General features: G+C 37.0%; 1 protein-coding gene across 2 annotated transcripts in view; it reads left to right on the top strand.

The window, feature by feature from the left end:
- PDE10A (phosphodiesterase 10A) overlaps positions 1 to 13,837 on the top strand; it is a 300,047-nt gene that overhangs the window by 195,590 nt on the left and 90,620 nt on the right. For both annotated transcript variants that reach the window (XM_033867960.2, XM_073789817.1), the window contains 2 exons: positions 8,133 to 8,253; positions 8,743 to 8,792. In XM_033867960.2, coding sequence (XP_033723851.1) covers positions 8,133 to 8,253; positions 8,743 to 8,792 — 171 coding nt within the window. The remainder of the gene's footprint in view (positions 1 to 8,132; positions 8,254 to 8,742; positions 8,793 to 13,837) is intronic.

The following is a 13,837-nucleotide window of genomic DNA, read 5'->3' as shown; positions in this document are numbered from 1 at the left end:
TTCTGTATGTTAATTTTGTATCCTGCAACTTTACCAAATTCATCGATGAGCTCTAGTACTTTTCTGATGGTGTTTTTAGGGTTTTCTGTGTATAGTATCATGTCATCTGCAAACAGTGACAGTTTTACTTTTTCGTTTTCAATTTGTATTCCTTTTATTTCTTTTTCTTCTCTGACTGCTGTGGTTAGGACTTCCAAAAGCATGTTGAATAAAAGTGGCGAGAGTGGACATCCTTGTCTTGTTCCTGATCTTAGAGGAAATGCTTTCAGCTTTTCATCATTGAGTATGATGTTAGCTGTTGGTTTGTTACATGTGGCCTTTATTCTAATATAATTGAAAACCTGTGTTCACAAAATGACTTCTGCAAGAATGTTCATAACAGCTTTATTCCCAACATTCCAAAGCTGGAAACAGAAACATCCCAGATATCCAACAATAGTAGAACAGATAAACAATTTGTGGTATATTTATACCACAGATGCTACCAGAAATAGAAAGGAACAAGCTACCAGAACACACACCAACATGGATGAATATCAATAATACTATGTTGAACAAATAAAACAAGATTCAAAATAGTTCATGTGTGTGATTCCATTTCCATAAAATTCTTAAAACAGGCACCACTCTAGTGGGAAGATGGTTAATTAAGAAGGACCATGGGAGGGACTTTATAGAAAGATGAAATGCTCTATACCTTTATTATTATTGCTGAGATGTTTATTATTTATTTTAAAAATTACATTTATTTTAAAAATTATTTTCCTTTTCTTTTCTTGACAAATAATAATTGTGTATGTCTAAAGTATACAGGGTGATGATTTGATATATGTTGTAACATGATTACCACAATAAAGTTAATTAATACAGTCATCACTCACATAATTACTTTTTTCTTTTTGTGTGTGTGGTGAGAATGCTGAAGATCTACCTTAGCATATTTCAGGTATGCAATACAGTATTCAGGTCTTACATTTAAGTCTTTATTTCTAGTTGATTTTTGTGTATGGCATATGATAAGGGTCCAATTTCATTCTCTTGTATGTGAATATCCAGTTTTCCCATCAACATTTATTGAAGTGACTATCCTTTCAATGCTGTGTATTCTTGTTGCCCTTGTTAAAGAGTAGTTGACCTTATATGCATGGGTTTATTTCTGGGCTCTCTATTCTGTTCCATTTGGTAAGTGTCTGTTTTTATGACAGTACCATACTGTTTTGATTACTATAGCTTTATAATATAGTTTGAAACCAGGACGTGTGATGCTTCCACCTTTTTTCTTCTTTCTCAAGATTGCTTTTGCTATTCAGAGCCTCTTATGGTTCCATACAATCTTAGGATTGTTTATTCTATTTCTAGGAAAAATGCCACTGGAATTTTGATAAGGATTGCATTGAATCTGTAGATCACTTTGGATACCACTGACATTTTAACAATATTAATTCTTCAAATTCATGAGTATGGGGGTATCTTTTCATTTATTTGTGCTTTCTTGTATTTCATTCATCAGTGTTTTATAATTTTTAGCATACAGATCTTTTACCACCTTGGTTAAATTTATTCTTAAGTATTTTATTCTTTTTCATGCTATTGTAAATGAGACTGTTATTTAATTGCTTTTTCAGATAGTCTGTGAATAGAAATGCAACTAATTCCTGTATGGTGATTTTGTGTGTCTTAATTAGTGTATATGTTACAAGAATGTATCTGTTTGTCAAAACTTAATGAATTGTACATTTCACTTTTGTATATTTTAGTATTTCTTACATTTACCTAAAAATCTAAAACATATTGACAACTAGTTAGTAGGTTTGCTATTTTCAGTGACATGGCGTAACAATTCCGAAACTACTTCCGTATGTTCTAGGCTTGAGAAAATATGTAAATATGTTATAGTCATTGCCAGTAAGATATTTCATTGTTGGGTAAGGAATTACAGATATAGAAATGGGGAATGTTAGAATGTGTACACTGTGGTGTTTGGTTGAAATTGAAAGTATCAGTAAGAACTCATCGTTTTTAATCTTTTACTCTACATGTATTTATAAATAAATAAGTAAAGAATTACATATTTGTATATATGTATATATATATTTACATAAGGCCCTCTCATATATATATATATATATATATATATATATTATATTTGTGTCGATAAGGAGCCTAGAAGCAATGACAGCAGTGGGCACATATAGCTCCAGCTCTTAGATTTTAAATGTCATTTGCCACTAAAAGGATCTAGGACTTCTTTTAAGAAACAAAAATGGCTGGTTCAAGCGCTAGCAAAATATTTGATGAGAAAGTAAGAAAGTCTTGAAAGCATCATGAAAATTTGTCAAAAGGGCATAGGAGATATCTTAAAGGGCTTCCCATTGGTCAAATCTGGGACAATTTGAGCATTAAAATGCATGTATAACAGTATTAATTAATATTAATTACACATGTTGAATAAAATAAGCATCTGTGAGTCCAGGCTCATGTAAATGAATGAATGAGGGAAAACAGAAAGCTCTTCTTCCCAGTAGAATGCCAAATAGCAAATGTAGGATGGTTGATAGTATTCTAGCTTCATCACCTCATTGTACTGTTGCCGAAAACACAGAACCTGAATCTAATCTTGAGAAAATATCAGACAAATCAAAATTGGCCCATATTCTTCAAAAACATCAAGTTCAAGAAAGGCTTGAACACAGAAAGGCTGTGGAATTGTTCCACATTAAAGTATACCAAAAAGACACGACAGCTAGATGCCATATATGATCTGGAGTTCAAACCTGGACCACTGAGCGGGGGATAATTATAAAGACATTATTGGGACAAGGTATGAAATTTGAATGTGAATGTTTTAAATTTTAATTTAATTAATTAATTTTTTATACAGCAGGTTCTTATTAGTCATCTATTTTATACATATTAGTGTATACACGTCAATCCAAATCTCCCAGTTCATCCCACCCCCCCCCCCCAATTTCCCCCCTTGGTGTCCACATGTTTGTTCTCTATGAATGTGAATTTTTAATTAGCTAATATTGTTGTAGCAATGTTAATTTTTCTGATTATGATAACTGCATTGTAACTATGTCTCTCACATTCAGTGTACAAATTCAGTGTATTCTCTTAATATTCTTTTTCTTAGGAAGTATATACTGAAGGTTTGGGTAAAAGGAGCATACCAACTTGTTCTCAAATATTCAGAAAAAAATATTTATTACTGTTGTGTGTATATATGTGTGTGTATAGATAGAAAAGATGGAGCAAGAGAGAGAAAGAAGAAGGAGAAAGAGAAAAAGAAGGAGGAGAAGGAGAAGGAAGGAGGGAGGAAGGAAGGAAGGGAAATAATTTACCAAGAGTATAAGGCAAATATGACAAAATGTAAATAATTGTTGGTATGCGGGAGTTTCATGTACTAGTCTTGTAGTTTTCTGTAGGTTTGAAATTACATCAAAACAAAAAGTTATTTTTTTAAAAAAAAGGTAAATTTAAAAAAGAAACAGGAAAAATCTAAAGAATGATGATGAGAAGATATTATTCAAGCATTGAGCTTCATACTGGAAACTAAGAGCTCATTTTGCATGCTTTTAAGTATTTTTCCAACTTAACACCCATGTCACTCTGTTTTCTAGTGTGTTTGTTCCAGTGCTTCGAGATATGTCAGTAACCCCTCACAGAGTCATGGGCTCTTGGGGCCAGCAGGCATCACAGACCTCATCTTGTTCTCTCTCCCATTCCATTCTTGAATTGCCTCTAAACTCTTGTGGTGGTCTTCCAACCTGTGTTTAAACGCCTAATTCACTTTAGCAAGTCTGAGGACATTTACTCTTCTGGTGAGACCAGGTCTCAGCTTTCTTTCTGAACCAAGAGTTAATACTTCTCCATTCATTACCACTGTGTCTCATAAAATACTATTTCCCTCTGGCTGAAAGAGTGGCCGTTCCCCTGCTTCCCAAACTGTGTTCCAAATGCCGTTAGGCACCACAACAAACCCACAGGGATGATTTAGGACATACTAATGGGATTTAGGACATCCCATTGTTTCATGGGAAACAATACCGTCTGTCAGAGCTTGCTGGAGCTCACAGTTTCAGTAGTAACCTGACATAGTTCCCGGTTTTAATGTTAGGTCACTACAGTCCTGTCAATGAAGTCGTATCTCTGCAAATCCATTGTTTTAGTGGTTGTTCTAATGAAAAGCAAGTACTGCGTGAAAACCAGCGTGGAACAGAAAATGAGGTTGGCCATGTCCAGTTTGATTCTAAGGTTTATACCGCCCAACTCATTGTACCTTAGAGTTCTAACTCATCTTGATTGAGGAATGTCTCAGTGATACTCAGTATATACTTTATATGGGTTCTTTTAATAAAGGCAGTGGTGAAAGGACTTTGTGACGTTAAAAATGCTGTGCAAACACAAGTTCTTAACAACTTCATGAATATACTATCGTAATTTTCTATTAGTCAAGACATAGAATTGAAAGTTTATTCAACTGAATGGAATTGATCCCTTAGTAAACTTTCTTCATCATGTTGTTTCCGTAAGAGAAGTGCGTTTTTGGATGTTCATCTCCACTTGTTGCGTCTTCCTTCCCTCTCGTGTTAGGGCTCATGACCAGCAAGATGGCCATAAGGCTAAGAACCAAATAATAATTATTCCTGTTATTCACATTTATATATAATTTAAAGTTTTCAATATATTATGGTTTGAATGATCCACTAACTATGGATGTACGTCTTTAATATTTTAGAGGTAATATTACATTTGTATAGTTTAGTAATCATAATTAAACATTTTTCTCTTATGAGATTTATGCAATTGTCATTGCTTATCAAAGCGAACAGGGTGTACTAACCCATCTGTTAGGTTCAAGATTAGAATTTGAAGTTTAATATAAACAACAACAAAATCGAGGTCATAGATCATCACAGAAGGTTACTGTTGAAAGGTATTTTAAAGACAATATATTTCAATCTTCTTGTTACACAAAAGAAAAAAATGAAGCCCAGAGACTTGAAAGGAAATCTCATGATAAACTGTCCATAACCCCAAATGTCTTCTTGTTCTCACTTGTGTGTGACAACCCATTTCCTGTCCAAAAGAGATGGAGAACAGCTGGTTATTAATGTCAGCGCTGCATTCTGGTCATTTTAAAGGGCCTATTCTCAGAATTACATTGTCAAGAGAAAAGGGTCAGTCTGTATATCATTTTTATAGGGACTCCTCTATTGAGTGACTAAACACCCACCTTAAAACTAGCTAAAGTATCCCTTCCCCACCAAAAAGAGGGTATATTCGAAGAATGGATTGATTCATGAAAAAGAAATGCCTAGGGATAGAATTTTAGGCTTGAAGGCTTTTGCATGGCTGGGTCTAGGGGTTCAAAGTCTGTCATTATGACTCAGTCTCTATCTCTTGGCTTCAGTCTCAGATAAGCTCTTTCCTAGGACTTTGGGGTGGGGGGGTTATAGAATGAGTGGTTCTGATGAGCAGTAAGGAAGAAAGGGTATATTAGAGTAGAATATTTTCTCTGGAGTTCTTCAGAACTTGGAATAGCTCAAAAAGGATCCTTTTACAGATGATAAGAAACAACAAAAGCTTTTGCGACCCCACACAATGCTGTCACGTTTTGTAGGCATCGGAATTTCAAGTGTTCTTGATTCTTATGCACCTTTTCACTATCACTCTGCTAATTTCCCCTTCGCCCAGTGCACAGTTACCCAGCTTAAAGACAGCAGACCTCTTTGGGGAATGTAGGAAGAAGCACTGTAAAGTTGGGGCTGTGAATCAAAATCCTTCCTCAAGGGGACCTGGTCTCCCCTGGCTTTATTCAAGAAGTTCTGTGAAGTGGCTCAAGTCTGGAATTCATTGAGGTACCTGACTTCCTGCTGTGGTAATTAAGTCAGATTTTTGTTCGCTTAACCCAGAACTTCTCTCTCCAGACAAATGAAAAAATAGTAGGTCGCCCTATCTATTTCAGTTCCAGGAACACTGATCGAGTGCTTGATCCAATGTCGAAGAGCTCTACTGGCCAGGTCATTCTGATAGCAGCTTCCGTTTTGTCCATTTTGCTAACAGTACCTTATCTCTGGAGATTATGTGCTGCCTCTTGTCCCCTCGACGCCAAGATCCCATCTTCTCAGTGAAGCAGGGGACCCTGTTGGAGGGCGGTGGTGCCCCTAGTCATCCGAGGCCCACACCGCAGAGCTCTTCACACAGGCCAGGCGGGTGTGGCCTCGGGATGCATTTTTCATGGCCTTGATGAAGGGAGTGCCCGTGGGATATAGCTAGGGGATGGGTAAATGGGTCGTGCAGAACAAATCCCCTCTAGCATTCCAGTGTTGCCAAGGTTGGAATATATACCAGGGAAGTTCTGGTTTTCAGCCTCATTTAATGCCAGCCATTTGGGGGAATAGGTTTTAGCCAAGCAAGCGCTGGCGCACTGAAGCCAGTACTTCTGCTTTTTGCACCCATATAAATTTGCCTTCCACCATCGTCTTTATTCTAGCGTGTTCCAGCACCTGCGAATAGCACCAGCCTATGCCATTCTCCTTTGTTTCCGAGGTTTCTATACCTCAGCTAAATCTAATCCATTCCCTTCGGTGTGTATTCATCTCTCGACAAGCCATCCTTGATACTTGATTTTCTGGGTAATAGGTCAGAAGCCAAGAGAGGTGGTGGATGATGGGCAGACTTCAGCCCTTACGGGTTCTAAGTTTCATTGGAGTCTGTCCCCATATCTCATGTCACTGAACCTTCCCTTCCCTGACCATCCTATTTAAAAGGTAGCCCTCTCCCTCCAAAGCCATTTACTGTCAGCCGTCCCAGCTCTCCTTTCTGCACCGTGACCACTGCCTTCCTTCACACCGTGTAGATTACTTATTCTCTTCCGACGGGAATGTAAGTTCCTTGAGGACTGGAACTTTATTTTGTTCATGCTCTAGCATCTTTTGTTTCTAGAAGTGTTCCTACGTATAGTAGGTTGTCAGGATTGGCTGCGCATGTCTGTGGAATGATTGACTGACTGGTTCAGCCATTCTTTATTCATTTCACAGGTGTTTACTGAGTACAGTGCTCAACAGTAACAGGAAGCAATAGGCCTGCTGAGAGGGAGAGAGAGAGAGAGAGGGCGAGAGAGACAGAGACAGAGACAGAGACAGAGACAGAGAGAGAGAGAGAGAGACAGAGAGAGAGAGACAGAGAGAGAGACAAAGAGAGAGAGAGAGAGGAAGAGAAAGAGAGAGAGAGAGAAAGAGAGAGAGAGAGAGAGAAAGGGGGGGGGGAGAGAGAGAGACAGAGAGAGGTGGCTTGAGACGGATTCCAAGGCAGAAAATAACCACATCTTGCAGTGCGAAGGCCACGCTGGGAGGAGGCTGTTGTTCTAAGTACAGTGGGAAAAACCCCAAGAGTGTTTTGAGCCACAGAATTTTATTTTATTTTAAAGTTCGCCATGGTTGATGTTAGAAGAGGCTTAGGAAGGCAAGCTGTGTAGCAGGGAAGCTCCCTAGAAGACTGTTTTCAGCCCTTTGAAGAAGACACAGTGCTGGTTATAGCAGTTTCGCTTCCACCTTCTTCCCAGACCTTTGTCCACCTGCTGTTGTTCCTGCACCGCGGTGCAGCCTAGGGCCACGGGCTTGCAGCGGGGCTGCTGCTACTACGGCGGCGGCTCCTGAGCTCGTTCTAGTGACAGAATTGAGGTCAGACTAGAGTGGTCGCCACGTGGACCCAAGTGAGTGGAGAGTAATAGACTTTGTTTCACCCGGTGCGATGCACGGGGGGGCTTTTCTAGCTTATTAGGATGTTTCATTCAGTTAGCGAACTTTCGAACTGTTTTTACTGATCTAGTTGCCTGATACATCATATATCAATATAAAACTTCAGAAACAAAATTGTAATTTGTAACATTCGATGTTTTAGCATAAATAAGCATGCATGGAGTCTATAGATAATTCTGAGTAAGTTGTAGCAATTTTAATTTTCAATCTGTGCTTATAGTAGATCATAATATTTAAATCATGCTCTATAAAAGCATAATGAATAGCTATTACATAACATAAAGCCATATATATTAATAGTATGTTTTACAAACTAAGGAATTTTTATTTTATTATATTTAATTATGTCTTTTCTTTTATTCATAGTATCAAGATACAAATATGCAGGGAGTTGTATACGAACTAAACAGCTATATAGAACAACGGTTGGATACAGGAGGAGACAACCAACTACTCCTCTATGAATTGAGTAGCATCATTAAAATTGGTAAGAAACGTTTTATATTCCTCCTAGTAGAAAAATTAAACCGAAGATAAAGTTAAATTATGTTCTCTTCACTGATGATATGTAAGCATATGTACATCGTTCTTTCCGGTTGATGCCTATATTATTGGTTATCCAGTATTATGAATATCCCTTTGTCTAGTTTTAAATACTTTAAAAATTAAATGTAAGTCTCAAATTTAAAAAATATTTTCTAATAGTTCTGATGTGCGCGTTTTGACAGATGTATTATTACGTAGTACATTGCTGCATGCATTTGCGGGTGTCACATCTTAAAAAGTGCAATAGCTAATATTCTCATTATGTGATTCAGTAAAGCCATAAAATATTTTGTTCAGTTTACTGCATGACCGTTAATTTTGCTAACAAATCCATTCAAAAGACTCATATTTGAGGTCTCACCTTAGAGAATTCACGCATGTTATATTCTTCCATTGAGATTAGTTTCTTCCTTTTTTATTACTTTGGCAGCCACAAAAGCTGATGGATTTGCACTGTATTTCCTTGGAGAGTGTAATAATGTAAGTATCTAAATTTAGATATAGGTGCTCTAGATAAGAGAATGTTATAAGCTTCTTTAAAAAGATAAACTATTATGTTACAAACAACTTAATAGATGTATCATAATTAAGTACCTTAAAGCTCATTTTGTATTTTGTTTCTATATGTGGTTATTACCAGTTGGGAATATTGCCAACATGGTGACATTTAGGCATAAAATCATATAATTTAATTGTTTTGGTTTTGGTTTGTGGCATCCTATTTTCTGAATGGCATTTCTAGACTTACTGTTTGGTATAGAAGGTCTTTCCTCACTGTGGGCTGGGATGTCAGGGACAGTCTATGCCTTTTTCACACACAATCCGCAGTAGAAGAAAATGAGAGCAGAAGTTTTATGTGAATATTCTAGATAGTTTTTAAGATGACTCTCAAAGTGCAGGGATGGAGTTGCTACATATAGATTCCTGAGCTGTGGCGGCCGTGGCTCAGACTGTTTGGTGGCATGGGGCTGCCCAGGGGTGCCTGGTCCAGCCTTTGGTGCGCCAGGCAGACTCTGTGTTTCTGGTTTGACTCACTGCAAGCACAGTCCACTGTCAAGTGCAGCTTGCATAGGCACTTTCAAAAGTATTCCGAGGCATTCCATTACTGGCATCTGAGTTTTATTATGGTATTAACACATATGTAACATTTTAGAAAAATGCTCTGAACCAATAACACCTATATTCATAGCCGAAATATATAAGACTCCGTTACAAGGTTATTTTGCAAACTTTTACTGTGTATTTCTTGTGCGTTTGGTATTGTTATTTGAGATTTGGGATGTATTTTTGCAATGTGATATTTGTTTTTGTGAGTAATCAAAACTCACAAAATATATAGTATAATATTATATAATATTTATATTATATAAAATGTTAGTAGGAATAGAGACACAGTAGTCTGAGATTTTTCATAGTATTCATGTGCAAAGCACAGCAGTAGTTGCACAAAAAGTATTTATTGGCTGAACGACTTAGCTCATAACTGATCCTCTCCATTTGCACGGCCCTCGTTTCCCCTTGCGTTGTGATAATCTATGTTACAAGATTAAAAGCTCTTTAGGACAAGGACCTTTCCTTATTCACTTCTGTATTCACCTAGCATCTCTCCTAGTGCCTTTCGCATAAACAGTCAACAAGAGGGTTTAGTGAATTGAATTATTCACAATTACTCCCACTTGTAAATACTTTATGTTTTACATACCGATAGTATTTTAGAATGGCTAAGCTACTGAAATAGCAAACAGATCTCTTTCCTCTTCATTCCAAAAATTGTTTCTAAAATTTGAGATTTTTACTTAAAAATCAAAACTTCCTTTCAGAAAATTATTATATAATTTGCCGTAATTTTTATGATATCTGGTATGTTTATTATCATGTAACTGCGATAGTCCGCATCTCATTCCTCCTTCCCCGACATCTCCAGACAAACCCACAGGGGTTGGCCATGGCAGCCGTGTTTGTTTCATGTGACCCCTGACCTTCAGTCACAGCTCTTTGTGGCCCAAACGGGGACCAGTCAGATTCTCTACTGAAACCTGGATCATGGACTCAGCATTCTAGCTGTTTACCTGAAAAGAAATGATATGAACCCTAGGCCGAGGCTGCCACGGTGGGTCGGCCCTTTTCTGCTCCACTTGAAGGAGAATGGGGAGAATGGGGAGACCTTGTCTGCAGAGGTCGAAGAGCGGCGGGCGCCTCGAGGCCTGGGTCTGCAGTGTGGGCATCTCCAACGGTGCTTGACTCTTGGAGCCTGGATTTAGACTCCCAAACCCCATGCTGTTAATCACTTGGCTATACTTTTCACTTCATTGTTTGCATACTTCTGCGTGATTATGATTTAGAAAACACTTCTGTATCAATGTATCAATGTATTGATCAATCAATTGATACATTGTATCAATCAATGTATCAATCAAACACTTCTGTCAATCACCTAAGGCAGTATCAATTCAGGACAATTTTAATCAAATGATCTAGTTGAGATTTTTTTTCAGACTACTGAGTGGTACAGATGCAAGCCTCAGATCCACATGATGTGCAGTTATTATTTTTCAGAGGAGATTTTTATTTTCCCTCCAGCAATAAATCCAAGATAATCTGGTTTCCTTGTAATCCCCTTGCAGCTGTAAGTATATTCACCCTTCAAACTAAGATGAGCCCATAGCCCTTTGCTGGTCCTGGCCCCATCCATGCAGCTGAAAATCCACATGAAACTTTACAGTCGGCCCTCAGTATCCACGGGTCCACATCTGCAGACTCAAATCAGCCACAGATGGGTAGTACTACCACGGCATTTACTGAAATAAATTAACGGATGCACACAGTTCAAACCCATGTTGTTCAAGCGTCAACTCTATATCTAGGCTTTCGTTGATGCTCTCAAGAAACAGTTTGGGATTTGCTTACCTCACAGGGTTCCTTTATCTGCTTCCTTTTAGATTTCTGTGGATTCCTGCATTCTTCCCAGCCCAGCAGTGCATTATAAAATATTTGTGAAATATACTTTATCCAGCTTTTAAATAATTTTAAAATTGTTTTTTTCAGGAATGTCAAATTATCTAATCTGCCATATTGCTTGCAACAGATGTTGACATACTTCTAAAATGTAAGCTAACCATATTAAATAAAATAAAACATTTTTTTTAACAATGAGCAGATACATGTATATTTTCTTATATTTCTTCCTTTGTACGTGAAAGGTAGCATATTATAGATATTTATCAATGTTTTTAAAAATTGTCTCTGGATTTTGAATCATAGTTAGAAAGTGTTTCTTAATAACTCACTTTCAAAACAAAATATATATACTTTAGTGACAAAATTATAATAATGCAACCCAAATGGACTGAAATAAAATTTTTAGTCTATATGAATAAATACCAAGGATTAAGACAGACATGGCAGGGACTATAACATTCTTATACTTATAAAAGTATTAATTTCTTTTTTCGTAAATGAGAATCAGTAGAAAAAATTTAATTTCTGAAATTGATGCATTGAGAAATATAATTTAAATAATATTTAAATACATCAAAAGTTATACTAGGAGAATTTAAAAGCCACATTCATATTACCAGAGAGGAAAAATTTAAAGAAAACATAGAAAGTTTAGGAGATGATAGAAAACAACCTAAGTGGTATTAAAGCACTAAAAATAAAGCATAAAATGTGATTATCACAATCATTTTGAAGATAATTTAAAAGATAGTAAAACAATAGAGTGAAAATGACAAATTATGAGAGGATACTTATATTAATAAATGTGAAAATCTAGATAAAATGGACAGTTTTTGAGGAAAATATAAATTGCTCCATTTAATGCAAATGATGATAGAAAAGTAATAGACCAGTAAATGGAAGAAATTGAAAGCAGTGTTGAAATAATGTGTTTTAAAAAGCTGGTAGGACATTTATTGAACACTGTTTCTTGAGCCCCAGCCTTGGTCAGGCAGTCGCTAGCCATGGGGCACATTGATGAACCAGAATCGTTTCCTGTACTTCTGTACTCACACTCCACTGGGGACAGCCCTTCAGGAGAGAGAATTCCTGTGCTGTCTACACTGTCTCAGAGCTTGGGAAGAGAAGGCAAGTTTCCCAGTTAGCAGCTTAGTTTTCCAAAGAATTTTGATTCTGGAGTTGGATTGTGTGAGTTCCAATTCACCACTTTGGGACTTTGACAAGTCTTAAACTTTCTAAGTCTGAATTTAACCTCCATTGGTTAAATGTTACATCATGCATGTTATTTAACAGACCATTTCAGACACCTGCCATATACCAAAAACTGTGCCAAATTGCTGAGCATACAAAGATAAATAAAAAATCATTCCTGTCCTCAAAGAATGTACAACCAGTTGGAGAAATCAAGAAATCCACAGTTAATCACAGCACAGGACCTTACGTGCGAACAGAGCGAACAGAACGTGTTGATGGGGCTGGCAGGGGTGCTGGGGTTGGTGACCCTGAAAAGAGCTTGGACGATGAGCCCTCTGGTGGAGCAGGGCTTAGGAGGCCTCTTCCTTAATAGACAAGGAGGGACAGTAAAGGAAGAAGCAATTTGTGAGAAATCTGGAGCTGGGAAAGGAAGCCTTTTGTGTTCTGACCAATACCAGTGTCTGACACATAACATATACAAGGTGCTCTTGAAATGTTTGTTGGGCAAAACTGATTTTTCCATGATTAAGATTTTGCTTAATTCACTTTTTAATGTTTCTACAGGTTTTCTCTTTCACACCTAGTCACATACTCCACTTACTGTGTAACATTTTTTGTAATGTCATTATTATAGTTTTTCTTGTGTTACCTGTAATTAGTGGTTTGTGAAAGCTGGAAACCTAGTGATCTCTAATTATACGTCAAACTTTGTAATTCATAAAGTAAGTTCATAGATAGCGTTTGTGTATTAGCTTAGAAACCAGTTTACAGCCAGTAGTTTAGAGTAACTGTGTGACTTTGTTCAATGCACAATGACTTTAGTAGGTTTATTTCTAAGAATTATGCTAACGAAGTTAGGCATGTGGTTCAAGGTCCAGTGTACGTGGGGTTCCTGGCTCACGCCCTCTGCCCGGATCTACATTCATCTACTCTCCAGTGCCATCTAGTGTCTATAAGAAAAATAACTTAATGGTAAGCCTAAATAATGTTTTTTCTTCTTAAAAAGTGGTTCCAAAATTTAACTGGTTGTGAGTTGAAGCCTTAACATGCAAGTGAAGTTTCACGAATCAAGTGATCTTTGAATCGTTCATGGAAAGAAAGATGAGAGCAACTGTTTACCAAGTGAAGTAGACTTCTCTCTTTAGTTGATGTCAGTGAATCAGAGTTTCCCAATTCATCAAAAAATCCTGGTTTTTAAGAAATAATGTGTGATAATCTATTCTATGGCTCTTTTCCCACCAAATCTATTTCTCAAAATTAGATTTTTTAACTAATTTGAATGCTTTTTAATCCTTCGTTGAGCCAACTTATTCATTATGACTACCGTTACCAATCTTCTCTAGTTTAAATTATTTAACTTTAGAAATACTTAT

Source organism: Tursiops truncatus, chromosome 12 (assembly GCF_011762595.2).
Source record: "Tursiops truncatus isolate mTurTru1 chromosome 12, mTurTru1.mat.Y, whole genome shotgun sequence".
Lineage (NCBI taxonomy): Eukaryota > Metazoa > Chordata > Mammalia > Artiodactyla > Delphinidae > Tursiops > Tursiops truncatus.
This window is presented reverse-complemented; position numbering and strand designations above follow the sequence as displayed.